Source organism: Cydia splendana, chromosome 13 (assembly GCF_910591565.1).
Source record: "Cydia splendana chromosome 13, ilCydSple1.2, whole genome shotgun sequence".
NCBI lineage: Eukaryota > Metazoa > Arthropoda > Insecta > Lepidoptera > Tortricidae > Cydia > Cydia splendana.
The window spans coordinates 13,694,726-13,715,638 of NC_085972.1; the positions used below are offsets into that span (position 1 = coordinate 13,694,726).

The window sequence follows — 20,913 nt, forward strand, 5'->3', positions numbered from 1 at the left end:
CAAATCGAATTTAGTATTTACATATATGATGTACATGTTCTCTGAGTTTAAACTGAAAATTACCAACTGTTAGATTTTTTGGCAACAAGGATGAAAAATACTCTTGGAAACAAATGGAATTAATTATTTATTAGTACCAGTACCAGTAGGTAAACGTCTAAATTTTTTTTTTGATACAAACATATTGCTGACCGTACCTACTTTCTCGGCGAGTATATCAAGTAGATACATCCCGAGGCCTGTCTAATGATCCTAAACTCAATATTTATGTTTGTGTTGTTCCATTTAGGAGTTGCTTCGGCTTCGGCTTAGGATTGAATCATCAAATCAGCTCCAAGATTACATACCTACCCATTGCCTCTCCGTGCGTCCCAAGATGGCACGGGCAAGGGCAGCATCCGCTTGGTGTTGGTCACCCTTACATTTCATTAAAGTGGTAAAAGATACTCTACGTGTTGGCTTCGGCTCCACGCACGCATCCTAAATGTCCCGAACACCGTTTTTTCGTGATGGGTCAAGACATAAATACAGTCATAAAAGTGTATAAAAATGGTACCTAACATAGGTGTGCGGCCTACAGTTTCTGTGTGACCCAGCAATCGTTGACTGATATAGAATGTCTTAAGACAATAAGCCTACCTAACGCTTACTGTTGTATATGTATATATATACTAATTGACTGAAACTAAACCGTAAATATTTATTAGACCAGATCATAAATCCCACTCAAGTTACGATTTGGTAGTGAAGTGTTCCAGCAAGTGCTTATAAGCATTGCAGCAGTTTGTTCGAGTATCTAAGTTCTTAAACTAAATCCAGATTTGTTTCATTATGATCGACTTCCAATAACTATACATTTCATTTGTATCGTACTTTTAGCTGTGGAACGGCTGGCTCGCCAGCGACCGGCGCCGCGCTCTCGTAAACCGGCCACTAGATGGCTCTGCCCGTTTTACGGCCGCGTGCGCAACGAGCTGTAATGGAGCTACAATATTGACAGACCATTAATTCGACAGGAAATTGTGCTGAAGTCGCTAGCTGCAGGTGATTGTGAACTTTTCAAATTACCCGCGAGCACGCGGTTGTTTCCACTTCAAATAGACGTTAGCTCTCGACGCCGAGTTGAACAAACTCGACGGTCACTGTTCATCAAATTGCTTACCAAGCATTCGCTTTAAACGAATCACCAGTTCCGTAACAAATACCTATAAGTAATCGGAGATCAAACTTACACTGGTTCGACAGAGATAAGTGCTCGCCTGCTCGGTACCTATACCCAAAACATGGGGTTCCGGAGTGCAGGCTCTAAATAAATGCAAAAATAGAGTAAGGCAGAAGCGCTGCTAAGGTGTTCAAAATGTTGAACCTTATATAATGGTTGATTGAATACGTGTAGAGTAAGTGTATGAAGCTGTTATAGTTTTACCTACCTAACCTAAAATAAGCAAATAATTTCCAAAAAAAATCATGCGTTGCAGTGTCACCAGGTCACCACCAATAAAAAACATATATATTATTACTTATTGTTTGCTGTACTTTGCTACATTCACGAATATCCAGGGCAATTCAGGGCATCCCGTCGCAGTTGTCGTAAAGTAGGTAAGATTCACCGGCAAAAGGATATCAGAAATGTGAAGAAAATACTGATTTGGTGCTTAGCAGCAGGAAGCAACTGCGATTAACGTTTAGATGGAAAACTAAAGGCGAGGGTATGATCAAGCCAAACACCTGGTATTTAATTATTAGAGCTGTTTCCTACTTAAGGCCAGTTTTTAGCGGGTATGGTTTTGTGCAGGATCCAGTTTTCTGTAGTATGCGTGCTGCAGTATCCCGCAATCAGAATGCTCGTGTGGACGTTACTATATTAGCACGTAAAGCTACTAAAAAGAGCTCTTGACTAAAATAAAAAAAAATAACACTTTTGGCAGTACATTGCCCACTTTAATAGTACATTATTGTCGAGGCTCGGAAGTAGCTACTTGCAGGCTGAGGATTCGTTTTAAACGGACGACCTTGGGAGTCCGTTTAATTGAATCCGAAGTCAGCAAGTAGCCTTCCAGCCGAGTCATATATAGTGCTTTTCTCAAAAATGGTGCAAGAAATATAAATATCATAGAAATATTTTACAAAAGCAACGTTCTTACGTATATATTTTCACAGAAAAAAGTAGAAACAATTGAAAAAATTAGCTTTGCCGCCTTTTTATTTTTTTAAATAAAAGAAAAGAAGTGTATTTTTCTGCCGAAAATACGTCAACCTATTTGAGACAGCTAAATAGTCGCGGTACTAATCATCTGTTTGGATGTTTAATGGGCCTGTGCCTTGTGATATGACCATTTCAACTTTTAAAAAGTTTGGAACTCGACAAATAATGGAATTTTTATGCAACATTGCAGTCCCAAAATCGAGACTGCAATGTTTTTAACTTTTTAATTTTTGACTGACCCTAAACTACGCGCTTCGCGACCTATTTTTTAAACGGCAAAGTCGACTTTGCCGTCCATTTTTGAGAAAAGCAATTTAGACTTCACTTGTTTCTCTATTATACCTATTTTATTGTCTTTCTGTAAATTGCTGGAATTTATGTGTTCTCCGAATTGTTTTTATATTCTATATGTAAAAGCCTCTTTTAAGAGAAAGCTAGCTCAAAAATAGTACCTGTCTAGACAGTGGTTAGTTCTTTACTCGTGTACATTGACCAAAATACCTAATGTTTAAGGCCGGCTTTGGCTCTAGAGTGACCTATTTGGAGTACTGGGAAGTCCAAGAGAATGGCTCAGGGTGGAAAACGGAGTCGGTTAGCTTCAAGAAGCTTAGTATAAAAAGCGCTAGAGGTTGCCCATAGAAAAAAGATTTGAACATTCAAAAGTCACCAAAGAAAAAAGACAATAAATGCATGCCCCAAAATGTTCTGTTGCGTGCAGTTAGGGTTAGCAGATGACAGGAATTTTCCTGACATGTCAGGAATATTGGCCTTTTGTCAGGAATGAGGACGGAACACGAAAATGTCAGGAATTTTTTGAATTGATAGACTTTTTTATAAAGTACCTTTTTATTTACTTAATTTAATCCAAAAACATTGTAAAAAAATAATAAATAAGATCCACTCAACTTATCAATAACTTGTAGTTATTCATTAACAAATTTTTACTCAAGCATACATACATAGATGTTTTAGAAATCGAAATCATGTCAAATATTGACGCGGCTATTGGCTCAATCGGGTGGCCATCGCTAACGGCTAGACCCCCCCTCCCCCCGTCGTCGTCGTCAAAAATATGAATGTCAGGAAAAATATTCGGAAATCAGGAATTTTGTCAGGAAATTCTAAATTTGTATCTGGTAACCCTACGTGCAGTTGCGTGCAATCCTTGTGTTTTTAAAAGCATCTTGGTTAGGAAGAAAGCATTGGAACATTTGGAACACTGGTGTTCGCGAACAGCGCCCCGACCGGCGACAGAGGGACATATTCTTTTAATTAAGCCGGCCGCGTCGTAACTTTTACGAGCCCCGTGATTTAACTATTATTTGTCATCAATCCGATGGCCAGGCAAATAGCGCTGACGGCGTGTAGCGAATAAAACTTAACGTGTCGGCATTTATGTAGGTAAGTATTTGAGCGCTTTTATTTGCGAAACAAGTATATTAAACAAAATTTTAGTTATTATAATAATGAATTATAATCTCCGGGACTATATTAATTGTATTAATATAGTAAATTTCAGATTAATGCTTTATTTTTTATATGTTTGACGTGATTGGGTCAAGATTAGTCCACAGCAGTAGTTTAATTTGCTAAGCGCCACTTGCACCATCCCACTAACCCGGGGTTAAGTTAAGCGGATAAACCGTTAACCCAGTGTCAAATTGTTCTGGTAACCATGGTAACTCCAGATTTAACCGGTTAACCCCGGGTTAGTGGGATGGTGCAAGTGGCGCTAAGGCGCTTAAAAGTTCAAAATAAATATAAATACGTCGAAGATTACGTATTACGTCGCAGGACCGTATTCGTTTACCTACATAGCAAATATCCTAAAAATAGACGTTAGCTTTATTGTCAGTCGTCACGTTTTATTACACGAAGCAACCTTTCTTGTATTATCCCGTTTTATTATTCCAATAATGATATCACTTTTGACCCTTCTTTTCTTTTATTTGAAGTTAAAAGGCTATTTTAAAGCCTTGAATAACGAAGTTACTTGAGTTATCAAACTCATTCAAATTAAAAACTTATTTAATTCGGGTTGACTTTTCCTTACTGGCGCCATCTATGCTAAACTTACATAACTATTTTACATCCTGCCATCTGTTGCTGAATAGTATTACTATGCAAGAGGTATTTTAGTTTCAAATAATAACGGTAGATGGCGCACAACATATGATCAAGCTACTCGCCAATAGATGGCGTTAAAACAAAGTAAAAAAAATGCACTGTAGCCACTCTGATCTCGCCAAAATTATAAATTATTGTTGTTACCTATTATAATTCTTAATGAATGTTGTGCTTATATTAGTAGAAATTGCATTGTAAATTTACGCTATAAGTTTTTTAATATAATTTATATGTATGTAATCCAATTTACATTTTGTTATCTCGCCTAAAATAAATAAATAAAGGATTCACTTGGTGGATTTAAGTGGGGGCACTAAAACATAGAATTACTTTTATAGGTAGGTACTGAACTAGACAATGCTGCGTAAATTCGCACAAAACAAAATGAGAGAGTATCATATTTTCATAGAACTTAGACATTAATGATATAATGATGACATTCCACACTTTGTTATTACAAATGTCATGCAGAGTTTACCTAGGTCCCACTCAAGCACTTACCTCCATGTTAGATTGGTGTGTTTCCACGTCGCCCCTTGAAAAGCAAATCGCTTCTTTCTGGTGGAGTTTTCTTCGTAACCTTCTCTGTCGGGCCGTCCACACCGTCTCTTACTCAGGAGCTCTTTCGTGGCTTCGTCGACTTCGCCTGTCACTGGTATGCCACCAAATTCCTGAAAATTAAAAGAAAATGTTGCACTAAAAAAGTAAAAAAAAAAATACACATACAGTAGAGTCCGGTTATAACGACGCCTAAGGGACCGCTGATATTACGTCGTACTAACCGGACGTCGTACAAAACGAACTGCCAATTTTAATATATTTTTTTAATTAAATAATTACATCATTTTGTATTTATTAATACTTATGCGATAATCAAAGAAAAAGAAACATTTCTTTTAAAATATTTATTTACGTTAGTATTACGACACCTTGTCTTAAATGGAGAGACTTGTGTGTTTAGAAGAAGCCACTTTTCAAGGTACGCGTACTCACTCGTCATCCGCAAATTACTCGAATCCCGTAAAATATAAAGTCGTAATTCTTGGGGATCTAATCAAGATGACGTTGTTTTATCACACAGTTCCTATGGCCACCTGTGTCCATCATCAGATCAGCTCGAAGGTACTTACCTACCAAAATATGTATTGCATTGTCACCCAACTTACATAATTATGTATGTGAAGTTTAAGCTCAATTGAATAATGGGAATTGGGTTTTATTTAGTTTGCAAAATTACGAAAAGTCACATGACTATTTCATCTTGCTCCGTATAGGCAAAAGGGGGAGGGGAGTTGGATGCGCGGGACGGAGTAAGCTTCTTACCAACAATTTATTTGTAAAAACTACGTCGCTCGTCGTTGTAACCGGACTTGACGGATTTTGATTCAATTTCCGTCGTTAAAAGCGATCGGTCGTTATAAGCGGAGTCGTAATAAACGGTTGTGCTTTCATAGTAGCTTGTACTAAAACCAAACAAGTGCCTATACGTTTGTCGCTATAAGCGGTTGGTTGTTATATGCGAAGTCGTACTAACCGGACTCTACTGTACATCTAAATATATAAACGTGATCTAAATATATAAACGTGAAAGACCTGACTGACTGACTGACTGACTGACTTAAATCAACGCACAGCCCAAACCGCTGGGACTAGAAAGTCCAAATTTGGCAACTAGATTCCTTATAAGGTCTAGGGGTCCACTAAGAAAGGATTTTTCAAAATTCATCCCCTAAAGGAGTGAAATGGGGGTCCAAAGTTTGTATGGGGAAACAAGATTAGTTAGACTATTTTATTCCAAATTTCACAGGAGTATTCCTAAAGATAAATGACTAAACACGTGTTTCAGGTTTTTTGAAAATTGAACCCCTAAGAGGGGGAAAAGTCCCCAATAGGGTTGATATCTCAAAATATCAATATGGGTATCGTTTTCATAGTATTTTTAGACGCTAATAACAAAAATGGCATCAAAATTAAAATTAACGTAGCCGAAGTGAACAATCATCCCCCTGGTGGGGGTGCAATGGGGTTGAAATTTCAAAATATCAATATGGGTATCATTTCCATGGTTTTGTGGGACGCTAATTACAAAAATGGGATCAAAATTAAAATATAACGTAGCCGACGTGAACTATGGCCCCTGGTGGGGAATGCTAATTACGAAGATAGCATAGACGGTTGTAACATACACGCTGATTTACAGCCACACGTGATCCAGACTTTTGAGAATGCAATGCCTTAAAGTAATTTTTTTTAGCTATTAGCTCAGGGAAAATTTCACTAATACCTACAATGGCTGTTGAATTGTTGGATATTGATGGGACCATGTTGGCTCACACCGTAGTACCTATAATTGGAGATGGAGCCTGTCAGGCCGCGTAGCCAAGATGCCAATCGCTTACTCTCCGTAGCGATCGAAACGCAACTGTCACTGTCGCGCTAATATGGAAGAGTGATAGAGAGACATAATGCTTTTCGTTGTCGAAGCGATAGCGATTGTAACCTTGGCTAGGCCGGCTGTTTCGCGCCATCTCCTATCTTTTGTATGATACGCAGGTGATGGCCAGGGACGTGCGCGAGCAAATCGTTAGTCACGTGGTGGCCAACTGGGAGGAGTTTGTTATTATGTCTCATTAACAGTAACGGTGATAATTACTCCAGCTCCGTTGAATACTGCCTTGAAATGTCGCGCCCGTTTACTTACGGTTAGTCTCTGCGAGTTGGTAGCGGCAGGACAACTGTTTCCGCGGGTTTTCGAAGTTTACCGCAACAATGCCGCTATATATGAGAATTGGTATTGTGGGTAATCCGGTGGGCCGACTAAGATTTTCAAGTGATTTGTCTAGCGGTCATTTTGACGCATATATTCGCAGTGAATTACTCGTAAGACCCACAATATCAGAGCCCCCTTCTTCACTCCTCTCTGTGGTTGCCAAGAAGATTACCAAGAGAAGGAATGAGGAGATTACCACCCCATTTAGAATCAGACTCATCATTATCTCTTACCGCTACCAAAACAGTTACTAAAAAACGCCGTGCCAGGTTCACGAATACTACACGGAACAAACAACTAAAAGCTGCCGCAAATAAATATGTATATGCAAAACAAATCATCAGATCACCAAGCTGCCGTAAGCAATTACCAAAAAATTAACCCTGATGTACACAGAGAAGCAGTAGCTAGGTATCAGCATCAGCAAGCCCACCCCGAGGTAAACCGTGACACCTCCGCTAGGTATCAGCAAACCCACCCCGAGGTAAACCGTGACACCTCCGCTAGGTATCAGCAAATCACACACACTGATACACTTCATCCATGTAAAACTCCGCACCATTTTGCAATTCTCTCTCAAGTTGCCGTTTAATGTCGTCCGAAAAACTGTCCTTATATTTTTCCCAGAGACTTAACGGGTCAGTAAGTTGACAAAAAACTAACATTATTATGAAAAGTTCACGCAGCTTGAAGGGAGAATCGCACAACGCAGCTTCCTCTAAAGTTGAGTCCCAATGTTTATCGTCCTCTAGCAATCCAAGGGAGAACCACTAATGTAGTGTATAAGGAGGTGCTATAGGTACAAAAGGCTACAACTGCATAAATAAAAAATATAAATTAAAAGGTGTTAGGTACAAAACGTACATTAGATTATCTATCTATATATATAAAACAAAGTCGTGTTTGTTCCAGCATCCATAACTCGAGAACGGCTGGACAGATTTTCATGGTTTTTGATTTGTTGGATTAGTCTCGGCCTAGAATAGCAGAATAACCATTAAAAACATTGAAAAAATTTACGAAAACAAAATAATGAAAGAATGATCATTCCCATACAAAATGTTCCTAGGTATCTTACCTGTCAAACATTTGATCTTCATCCCGTCGATAAGGTAAACTCTCACCTCAAATTAAAGAATGTATTTTAAATAGGGTTTCGAATCGACAAGATATATCCACAATATTAGGATTACCCCGTATTTGAGATTTTGAAATTGTAAAATAGTGACAGTAATGACAAAGGATTGACATATTTTTATTTATGCATGCATTATAGTGATGAGGCTTATCGTTTGTCAAATGGAGCGATTATAAACTCCCTGTTAAACAGTTTCGAACGCACCCATAAACAAAATGACAACCAACAAATACATACATATACATACTAAATAATAGTACTACCTTAAGGCCCCAGTACACAATGGGCCATCGCCGGCCACTCCAAGGGACGCAGCCATGCGGTAGAATGAGATAGCAATATCACTTGCTCCCTCTAACGCATAAATGCGTCCCTTGGAGTGGCCGGCGATGGCCCATTGTGTACTGGGGCCTTTACTCTTTGGTACTACCGTAAGTACATAATGGACACTTCCTACAAAACCGAAGTTTGACAGCGATTCAGGGATGAATCTTGCTATCCCTTTTTAATGTATGGTACTATCCCTTTCGGCTATTTAGGGTTGTCAAAATTCAAGTCATTATCTTATCTGTGGTCGTGCATGCAAAAGGACGTCAAATGGTAGCAACCCTAATAACTGTTCGCAGCAATGCTGAGCCGAACGGAGCCGTGTTTGCCCGTAATAGTACTACCGTACAGAAAGGAAACTTCCTACAAAACCGAAGTTTGACAGCGGTTCAGGGTCGAATCATGCTATCCCTTTCTAATATATGGCACTATCCCTTTCGGCTATTTAGGGTTGTCAAAATTCAAGTGATTATCTTATCTGTGTTCGTGCACGCCAAAGGAAGTCAAGTGGTGCCAACCCTAATAATTGCTCGGAGCAATGCTGAACCGCGCGGAGCCGAGTTTGGCCGAAGTCAGGAGTTTCGCACCCCTGCCCGAAGTCAGGAGTGTCTCGCCACTGTCTGAGGTGCCAACAGGATTAAAAAAACCGGCCAAGTGCGAGTCGGACTCGCGCACGAAGGGTTCCGTTCCATTACGCAAAAATCATCAAAAAATCACGTTTGTTGTATAGGACCTTACTTACATATTTATGTTGTTCTGTTTGTTGTCATAGCGGCAACAGAAATACATCATCTGTGAAAATTTCAGCTGTCTAGCTATCACGGTTCATGAGATACAGCCAGGTGACAGACAGACAGACGGACAGCGAGGTCTTAGTAATAGGGTCCCGTTTTTACCCTTTGGGTACGGAACCCTAAAAAACAGCGTTAAATTTACGTGTCCTGGATGACTGACTGACTGAATCATCATCATCACGCAGAACCGAAACTACAATTAATGTTAGAAAGTTGACATCTGCATACCATTACAGGTTACATTTTGTAATGTGTACAAGAAATAAGAACAGATTTTGAAGTTAGCACCTCTATTTTATCGGTCATAATCTTAAGGCCCCAGTACACAATGGGCCATCGCCGGCCACTCCTTCTTCTTCTTTGCCTGGCCCTTTCCCATTTTATTTGGGGTCGGCCCTCCGTATCATGCGTCTCCAGGTAGCTCGGTCCTGGGTCGTCTGTTTGTTGACTTGGGCTTCTTTGAGGTTCTTATTTACTACGGACATCCATGTGATTCGGGGTCTTCCTCGTCCTCGGGGTTTAGTTTCGATATCTAGCACTTTTCTGGTCATGTGATCGGATGGTCGCCTCATAACGTGTCCGTACCACCTCAGACGGCTCTCCTGTAGTTTATCTGGGATAGGTCTCACTTTGAAGGTGCCTCTTATGTGTGTGTTTCTGACATGATCCAGCCTAGTTACACCACCTGCCCACCTAAGCATCTTCATCTCTGCGCAGTGTAATTGATTTTCGTGCTGCTTTTTGAGTGGCCAGCATTCGGCTCCGTATGTCATGGCCGGTCGGACGGCTGCTCTGTATACTCGTCCCTTTATGCGCACGGGCATACGGGCACTCCAAGGGACGAATTTATGCGTTAGAGGGAGCAAGTGATATTGCTACCTCATTCTACCGCATTGCTGCGTCCCTTGGAGTGGCCGGCGATGGCCCATTGTGTACTGGGGCCTTTACAATCGAATAAAAGGGAATCGGCAAGCAAAATGGAGTTTGCAACCACACCTCACCACCTAATTTGATCAAACAATTTAATCAGATTGGAGCAAGACTGTTCCCGTCTGGACTGTCATTAAGTTAAGCGGTTTAGTTTTAAGTACCCTGATCCAATCTATGTTAAATAATAAGCGAATTCATTTAAATTTAACCATTTATTAATATACGTAATCTAGCTACCGAATGTAACACACAACAAGACCTACGTTTCAACACTTTCAATAAGTAGATAAGTGTGCACCTACTTTAACTAAACGTATTTTAAGATGTATTGAAAATGACCACCGCTTTTCTGGACACATAAATCTGATTCTTATGAATACTCTTGAGATTATTTAGTCTGCCAAGAATAAATTCATCGGTTTCACAGAATTGAACACCTCAATTATCTTTTGGCGAAGTTCATCGAGGGTATTTAATTCCCGTGCGAAGATCGGGACTTCGAGGCGGCTATGCGACTGGGCCGTTGCGTCCAATCCATCTGCCAGGGAACTCTTGGTCTAAATGATATCGCACACTAATTAAAGTTAACTGTGCTGGCGCACAATCTTGCTGGAAATGGAGGTTCTCCAAATTTTGCTCCTGCACCTTTTGTAGCAAACACGTTTCTCAGGTATTGTTTTATTTAAAAATTTATTGTAAAATCAAAATTTGCGGAAAATCTAATTTTCAATTGACAAGTGACAATTACTAATAGGATAATGTGAAGCCTAAAAAAATTGGATGAATAAAAAAATTGTAGTTTGTGTTACAAGGGATCAAAATGATATATTTCCGTCAAGGGCGTACATTGAATCCTGAATGAAGCGATGGATTCTAAAGTAGAATCCTGAGAGTAATGAGGGATTCAAGTGTTAACGCCTAAGACGAAATAATTTTGATACCGTGTGACACATACTGCTTTTCACATCAACTATAGGGAAAATAAAGAAATCTTAGTATTGACACAATCTGATGCTTAAACAGATTATTTAAGCTAAAAAAATAATGTGCAAAAAAATGTAAAAGTAGTGTGCTAGAACAGAAAAGTGTTAATTTGATCCCTCCTAGCAGGGAAGAAAAGTGCCACTTTGATCCCTCCTAGCAGGGAAGAAAAAGCTCTTTTCCGTATAGGTGGTGTGAAAAAATACTTTTAATTATTTTAAAAGCATGAGACTTAATTGAGGGGCTTAATGAAGGGAAGATATATGTAAAATATTCATTTTGTATTACCAATTTAAAGTCACCCTAAATAGTATAGGGACTAATCGATATCAATATTTTTCAGGCCTGGCTGCAGGCGTTCGGAACGTTCATTATGTTTCCGTACGGAATGACAGGTGGGATCGGGACGTCGCTCTACAAATGCATGGTGCTGTCTCGCTTACACATCATGTCAATCAGTACCTACATAAAATTCTGAGCGTGTGCGGCCAGGCTAATCCGTGACGTGCCAAAAGGAGACATAATATAGATAGGTGATACGAAGTTCACCGGGTCAGCTAGTATTAAATAAGTCGAGCTCGATTAATCGATATAATTACAATTGGTGTCTTCAAGTCAAGAGTGAATACTGTGAATACGCTTTTACTGAAATAGTGAGCTACACCTTCGTAGGGTTGCAAAAAAAAAAACAAATGTTTTTTTTTTTCAAACTTATGAAAAAAAAACATGAAAAAAAACCTGGCACCATGGTTTTTTTTCTAAATTAGGTTTTTTTTTCAGATGAACAAAATTATGCCACAATAACGGTTTTTCGTGTATTTTTGTATATGTAACTTAAAACTAAGAAATTTTTGGGGAATCCCTGAATTCCCCGATGCGGCGACGAGAGGCGTTGGTGTTGCCAACAGTAAATTGCGATAACTACCACTACAGATTTCATTTATGTTGTTATTAATCAAAGTTGTTAAATTAAATTGGTTTAATGGTTAACATAAACTGACATAAAGTCTAAAACAAGTAAAACAACCGTATAAAAGTATTAACTGCCTTGCAAATTTTGAGTTTTCATACTTTTGAAAAAAACGTACTCCAGAAAAAAAACGTTTTTTTTTCACGGTTTTTTTTCATGTTTTTTCTCAAGTCAGAAAAAAAACCGTTTTTTTACAACCCTACACCTTCGGCCTTGTCATCACTTTCCAGCAGGTGAGACTAAGGTCAGTCACTGTTCAGTCCGTAAAAAAAAAACAAAATTAAAAAAACTCTCCTGCGCGTGCGAAGCCGCGGGCAAAAGCTAGTACATACATATACAGGAATGAATTCCCTACTATTTCCTACAACAATCTTGCCGTAGTTTTGACTTTTCGGGGTGCGACAGATGCCAGAAAGGTGACAGATAAATACTTACAATAAAGTTTTTCCTGTAGACATCATAAAATAAACGGACTCTAAAGCTTAATTTTCTTACTTTAATCCCTATAGGCATGTTAAAACCTTTTACTTCTTAAAAGTTGTATGATACTATATCATACCTACAACTTCTAAAATACATTTTTTATTAAGATTTAGACATATTTTTGTTATAAAAATGTATCTAAAGCCGGTAAAATTTTGTAATGACCACATAAAAGCCGGTTTTCTCGGACGTTTTTGACCCATTTGCTTGTACATGTAGGTATCTGTAACTGCAGCAGCCGCTCAACCGGCTAAAATCCTCAATCCATCGACGTCATTTCGGGAAACCTGAGGGTCTACCGCGAAAATGGAAAATTACGTTATCTGCCTCACTGAGGTATAGCTCGAATACGCAAGAGAGAAAGAGAGGCAGATATAACGGAATTTAGTTTATCCATTTTCGCGATAGGCCCTCTGAGCCGGAGTTCTGCTGGCTCGACTAGCCAGCGAAAACCAAATAACCATATAATATGTACCTGCAACGTTTTGATCGCGATCCTGAAGTCGTCCTCGTAGTACTCGGCGGCGGCGCCGCTCACCAGGTTCTGCACCTCGGGCCGCCCCGTCTGCAGGTACCCGAACTTCTGGAGGTAGTCTGTCTGAAATGAAACATTAATAAAATTTACATTAATTATGTTTTTGATATTTATTATGCAAATTGTTCAGGAACTACATAAACTCATATATATATTTTTTTTTATAAACCAGAATCGGATTGAAGCACCACCTTGATTTTTTGTGCTAGATACTGGGCGCCACACAAAGGAAAAATTATGTATGAATGAATCCCTCGGAGTAATTTTCTTAGTCATTAGGGAGTGTAGTGTCAACGAAACACTAAGATTTAACACTAACCTTGTTTTGTGTCTCACTGTTGGCTTTTAATACGTAACGATTTTTTTTAAATACCTAAATGGTAAATATTGTACAAATTCATGTAAAGCTATCTTGCACTCAACCAAATTAGTTTATGACGACTAGCAAATTTAAATAGAATGTGGGTAGTCTATACTAAAGTTCATTAGAGATCAAGTAAATATACGAATAAAAAAAAACACATATACTTAGTACTTGTTATGAGATTGCGGATCAATGTGGATCAATTACTAACCTAACGTTAAGACATGTAACTAACCCTTTTTCTGCAAATAAATATGATTATGATTACACTCTGGTAAAAAAAAGGTAGATACTAGAAACTCCACGGGGTCGTTGCTAAAAATATATTTTAATTGAAATCACTCATTAACCTGAATAAAGTCCCTCATCAAACATGCCCTTTTCGTTATTCATGGCACGGAGTCTTCACGCGGCATGTTGACACGACGCTCACAATGGAATAAATGAACGTCTTTGTGCCTTTTTGTTTAGATTTTAATTCTTATCTACCCTTATCTGGGCTCGGCAGGTAAGGGTATTTAAACATAACGATGCGGTGGGGACAACCCTGGGGATTCTATGAATTAAGAATTACTTATTTGGTAATATAATATCCCATTTCTTACCACCTTTCCATGCACATTAATTACCTAATTAGGTTTTTTTAGTTTTCTACAATATACATATTGTCAGCAACAGATGATGATGATTATAATGAAGAGCTTGAGATTTAGACGCAAATATGGAGTGCAATATATGTGACGTTATCTATGAAAAGGGACCTTATTGTCGATGGCGCTTACGCCATTATTAACGATGCTCCGATATAAATACAACGCCGCGCGACGCCGTGCGGCGTAAGCGCCATCGACAATAAGGTCCCTTTTCATAGATAATGCCCCATATAACGATGTATGTAACGTTAAAACTTATCAATATCGCCTTCCATTTATTGGCCGCACGTCACAATAATACTTAAGTAAGTACCTACTTCATTTATTAGCTTTTACGATTTAGGATTTAAGGTAAAATTTTTGCTTACATGATTTATACAAACAATAATGTTAACGCAAGAAAAATACACCGGTCAAAATTTAATTTGAATATTAAAAGAGATGTATTGTTGAGCGAAGTCGAACCGTAGATGTCATTCTAATCGTTTACAGAATATAGGCGAGTTTGTTGCCCCGCGAACCAGTGTTAGTACGTTTTTAGATTACGCATATTTGTCAGGGCTTTCGAGTTCGAGTTAGACTGGTTCAGCCAAGAACTTGACCCGCCAGCGTTCTATCCATCAATAGGAACATAAGGCCAGGGCCGCAGCCCGCGGCGCGAGTTTTGTTTGGAGAGGATGCTCGGCTTCTCAACTAATAATGAAGACTTTGTTTAAGCAATCTTCGGTCTATTATTCACTTCCTAAACTTATCTCAGTCCTAAATACTTTTGCGGGTTCTGTTTATTTGCATACGCTAGAGGGCCGGTGTACCTAACTACCCAAGATGGACAATTTAAGGTAAATTAAGGCAATTCAGCCTCCTTTTATGGGATGGAGGCGTTTACTTATTTAAATGACAGGGATTCTCCCAGTAAACAGACGAACATCTGTAGCCCTACATAAGTAAAGAGGTAATGTAACGCTTTCAGTTATATCGAGTTTTATAGGCATAATTATTTGCGCGCATCAGCGTCTCAGTTCGCAATTTATTTTAATTGAATTGAGGCTTGATTACTAAACAAATAAGTTAGGTACATAAATTAAGTAGGCAGTTAACGAGTGGCATGTGAAATACGGCGAAACGATTTACGTTTACAGAATGGCACTTACGATGATGGATGTCGTTATTCCTCCCCATTACATCGGATTAGGAGAGGCGCAGGTCAGGTCAGCAGACCTACAATAAATCTGCCGGACACTACATCCACAAAATATCGCTAATTGTCCAGCAGTTACCAGAAATGGAACCGTGTTAATTGATAGCCATTTTGTGAAAATTTATTGTTAGTCGATCGTTCTGGCTTTTCCATTTAGGTATTGGAAAATCTACGCGTGTCGGAATCTCGCTCCCAAAACTATTTTTTAGGTTAGTTAATTTGTGCTCTAGTAAAATCACACAAATAAAGTATAACAAAGGAAAATTGTTCCTAATTAATTCCTGTATTCACCCAGATTTTTGTCCATCTTTTACAATATTAATGAATAAGATAAATACCTACATACAACAGATATGAAAAAGAAAACAATTAGGTAAGTACCAGAATTAATACTCTTTTGTTTAAAGTTAGGTAGGTAGGTATGTGTTGCTTTGCATACAATTTTAAAATACGAGTACTTGTTATTATTTTACTGGTCATCGTATAAATGGTTATTTTTGTGGTGTAGCTACAATTTCAAGTTTAATTAACGACAGTAAACAATAATTAACGTTTAATTGACGGCCCATAATTTATCATTTATCATTAATATCGATTTATCGCAACATTCACAACACAAATCAATCTAAACTACGTATAATAAGTAATTCAGAACTGAGATATATTTTTTCTCTTGAGTCTGACAATTAGATAAAATGCGCGTAGGTATATTATTCGCCGTGTTTGGTTAACCTTTAACCCCAACAAAGGCAGGTACCTGATTGCTTAATTTATGTATTTATGTATTCTTTTTGTGATGATCAGTTTTTTTCTTTACTCATTTTGATAAAAGAGATACCGTGATACCGAGATACCGTGACCATTTAGTAGGTAGATGCATTAGTTAGAAGATACCTCACTGGATTGGATAACCTTGCCGTCAATCTGTCTAGACGCGGTTAGGTACGAATATTTACAGTCCGGTTGTAAAGCTCTTGATTTACGTGTAGCCAGTTACTTTTGTTTGTATAGGTGTGTTAAATAGACTAATAAATAAATAAATGGAAAGATAACGAAGAAAGAGTAACTTAGTTTTGCGGTTAATAATATTGTTAAATTATTGATTGCGTGGATTGATTGACATTTCGGCAACAGAGCGTGTGTGTTTCAGGTATTTCATTAGGAGTGGGGAATTTAACTTAGTATATTGGATACCTATCACCATTTCAAATTTTATTTACCTTTTAATATAAGGTGTAACTATAACTTGTTTATCTTCAGAGACCCACTTAGATGCATTTATTTCTGGTTGTCATTATCTGCGGGCTACGAAAGGGAATCGTTAGTACACGAAAGTTTGTTACTTAACCATATTATTCGTTACTCCACAAAACGTCGAACGCACGACAGTATCCTGTCATTAATGACCGTTTCGCGTGTCCTAATCAATATGGGTCTTAATAGGTGTCTTCGGCCACCGGAGCCCTAAATTGGTGACAAAATGAGTCCTGGGACAAAGTGGGGCAAAGTGAGGCCTGCACGGCACGGCCTGTAGTAATCGGAGTAGGTTCGTGACGACACCTATTTCATCCTGTAATTAATTGGCAAATCTCTTTAAGTACCGTGGACTACTTCGGTTTTATTGTAGGCAATAGCATAAAATTCGGGACAAGATAGTATATAGTAGGTACCTATCTAGAAGGCGAGGTAGGTACATTAGTTGAAATTGTGGCTTTTGTATCTTTGAATTTCAATTGAGTTGGACTTTATGAAACGTTTTAACAACGACGTTATGTACTTACCTATAAAGTTTTTTTAACGCTTTTTATTAGAGTTACCTACGTTGCCACGAAATCAATACCTCGTTTGCATTTAATTAATATAATTTTAAGCTCACAACACTCCATCAATTTTGATTAAGCGCTTCCAAATAATTGCGTAGTAATTTCCGTGCAAGTACTGAATGTCATTACGGCGTGCAGTAGCCCGGGCTGGCATTCACATCGCCTACAGAATACTTGCCTCTGGTAACTAGTAAACTAGTATTACTAAGTGTATCTTGGAAACCGTGAAGCGAGATCACCCGTACAATGGTCAGACCGAGACAAGTGTTGGTAGGCAAGCGGTGGGAATACGTGTCCAGGGGTAATCAAGGGAGGGTGCAGGCGCAGCGATGACATCTGCCGTCACTGCCCGCCACTCCTCCACTCAGTATGGAAATAAATGATGCCTCGGTCCAATAAAATGTATTTCCGAAAATGCAGTCCGTTAATGCAGTTCAACATTCGTAAATTAAAAGTTATTACGTTTGATCGATGCGAATAAAGTTTTTATGATCGAAAACATGTCTTAATTTATCTTTAGGTTTGTGAGTTAAACAATAAAGCGATCTGACTCAGAATGTAGGTCAGTCGAGATCAAGATATGATTCGTTTATGGCGGCAGCGGGCCCGCCCAATTTTGGTATAATTTGCAAATCAACGGTTCATTTCCTGGTGCCGGGTCGACTCCATGTTGGCGCTCTGGCTCCATATAATTAGCCGTTCTGAGAATTTCATTCCCAAGCACAATGACACAACAAATAAAACGATTCTTCTGCAATTTTAATGTAATTTTCGACGCCATCATAAGGAGTTGAACACATGAAACGATGCTAAGGCGCGCACTGAGCTCTTGTGCGTTTTAAAATTATGAATGAAATCTGTATTTATATCGCGCAACCATTTCACAAATACTAGCATAGCGCTTGTTAAAAGGTTACTCATTTTAATAACAAGCATTTATATCGCACTAGTCGGACCACTACATCCGAGAGAGTTTCAGGTCACCCGCGGGCTATATGATATAAAACAAAAACGGATCTCCCTTAAAAGTTCAGAAAGTGACTAGTTGCGATAGGTATCCAGTTCTATACGCTACTTACTAACCCCCGCTCCGTGTGTTCTGCGCCTAATGCAACGTTCATCATGCAACAGACGGCCTCGCACGTGTATCATAATTAAGTCAATGCATATTTAAACATATCCGGTATCGCCGATGCAAAATCAGGACTACATTGAACACTAATCTCGTTCAAAATTGGGGGACAAAGAATGACATTTGAATTTCAAATCCGCAAGTGACACATGAAATTGCATTAGGTAGCTGAAACAATAGGGACGGTCGTTGCGGCCAGGCAACGAACGTTACTGACTTAACTAATGCAGTTTTCCTGTTCCCGTAACGTGTGACGCTGGTCAGCCCTCTTGGGCGACGGTGATTCGGCGAAAATGACGTCCGACAACGTTTCCGTGGAGGGCATAGAGGAAAATAATCTAATGGTGGAAATATGACATCGTAAGTTGTGACAATGTATGGTGGAAACATTACAAAACGGAATAAAACCCCGCGACCACATGAACCAGCAAAGCAGGTAATTATGTGAATTATACCCGTTTGAAACACAAAGCCAAGAAATAAAATGTTGAACGAAGAGAACATTAATATATTATATTTGAGAATATTTCAGAGATATTATTTACGGACTCGCTTGCTATGCGATGAACTGATGCATTACATGAATAAGATTATTTACATGAATTCACGTATGTTGTTATACAATTAAATGATTTGTTTATTAGCAGTGAGACCGCCTGTTGTTTACCACCATCTTTTAAGAATTATGAAGTTTTTCCTGTCGTTCTTCGACTTATCTACATCATTTCATAAACTTTTCAACTATAGTTCGAATAATGTTTAGCTGCCATGATACTTAATTTAACCATACCTATTTAAACTGCTAAGTTGAGCACAAAAGGAAATTATCCATCATATCCAATTTTCTGGTTGAACACACATCCAAGAAAATCATTTAACCGCTCACCGAACATAACCGTTGCACTAGCTCCTACAGAATCGACTAAGTGTTGTCTAGACACAAATTACAATTTTAACTACACTTTCATAACTTAACTAACGAACCTATTAAATAGTGAATTTTCTTATCCGAATATCTTAACAAATTTAACTCCAGCTTACTCTTGCTATTTTGAGCCGGCTCGACTGAATAGTTCTTAGATGGAGTTGGAAAGATAGGTAATATTATTTTAATCTTATATTTAATATGCATGCGTAAAATTACGAATGAAACGATCAAACGATATGAAAACCGGTGCAGGTAGGTAGTGTTATGCACATGTCATTAGGTATCATTTTAGGAATTACTTTAGTACTCTAGGTATCACTACACCTTATAAAACAAAGTCCCGCGATAAACTCAAAAACTACTGAACGGATTATCATGCGGTTTTCACCTACCAATAGAGTGATTTTTGAGGAAGGTTTAGGTGTATAATTTGTTAATCCGTGCGAAGCCGGGGCGGGTCGTAAGTACCTATCTATTTAAATACTTATAGCTAAAATTCATACCGCAGGTAAGCATTGGTATTCTTAAATAGAATAAGACGAATAAATAATTAATGTAAAGTTGATTCACTTGGCATCTTCCCGAGTGTGCGTGAATCGGCGCCGGCCGGGCATAATGCGGGGCAACAGCATCGCATCAGATTACTATCACCCCGTCGTGTGTTGAACATATTGAGCGTGAAGCGACCCCTGTCGCAACATAAGTACATAGTTTCGCTCCTCCCAGGAGCTAGGAATAAGAATCAGAATGTACAATCATCAAATAGTGACGGCCAAAGAGACGAAATATGTTCGTTCACGTCCTTATTTATATGCTAACATAGGTGTGTTACGATGTATTTGGCAACTTTGGACGTCATTATATATTTGACGTTGACTGTACTTGTACATACAGTGATGATATGCGTATGGTAACTTACCTATCCCATCTCAAAAAAAATGAAATAAAGAATTGTCTGTTATACGAGTAGGTATAGGTATACAATAATAATAGGTAATCTGGTATATAGGTGGTCCGTATATATATAGGTAGGTGATATAGATAAATGATGTTCCGGGGTCTACCTACTTCTAACTTCTATCAAGAACATCAGAGCGATATTCCCATGCAGGTATTTATTAAACATGCTTGTGAATAACATAACGATCAAGAGCATTTCTGAACTCGAGTTTTAGAAGTCCTGACGGTCCGCGTTATACCACTCTTATGCATAATACTTTATGAATCAAGCTTTCAACATACACTTTTCCTAAAACAGGCAGACACTAACCTATTAATGCGATTCACGACAGATAGTGTCAGCCGCTGTCGCGCGCATACGTAGCCTGATTTACGCGCGCGTGGGAAAATCCTAGTATACTTATAATATTTTAGGATAATAAACGGCCGGTCGAGACGTCATCCCACGTCTCCTGGCTCACGTGGCAGGTTTATGGTGCGGACAAAGGACGTGACGCCGCGATGCTTAGATAAATGACTAAAATACCTTTATTACTGCGTAAACTAGAGAACACAAAGGGAAGTAGATTAGTTCAAATTTTTATTTTACTGGGA

The 20,913-nt window shown here is 38.6% G+C and overlaps 1 protein-coding gene across 1 annotated transcript in view; it reads right to left on the reverse strand.

The window, feature by feature from the left end:
• Positions 1-20,913, reverse strand: part of LOC134796150 (matrix metalloproteinase-2-like) — a 207,453-nt gene that overhangs the window by 129,670 nt on the left and 56,870 nt on the right. The window contains exons 3-4 of the mRNA XM_063768122.1: positions 13,202-13,324; positions 4,835-5,004 (exon numbers count right to left, since the gene is read on the reverse strand). Of these exons, the coding sequence (XP_063624192.1) occupies positions 4,835-5,004; positions 13,202-13,324 (293 nt within the window). The remainder of the gene's footprint in view (positions 1-4,834; positions 5,005-13,201; positions 13,325-20,913) is intronic.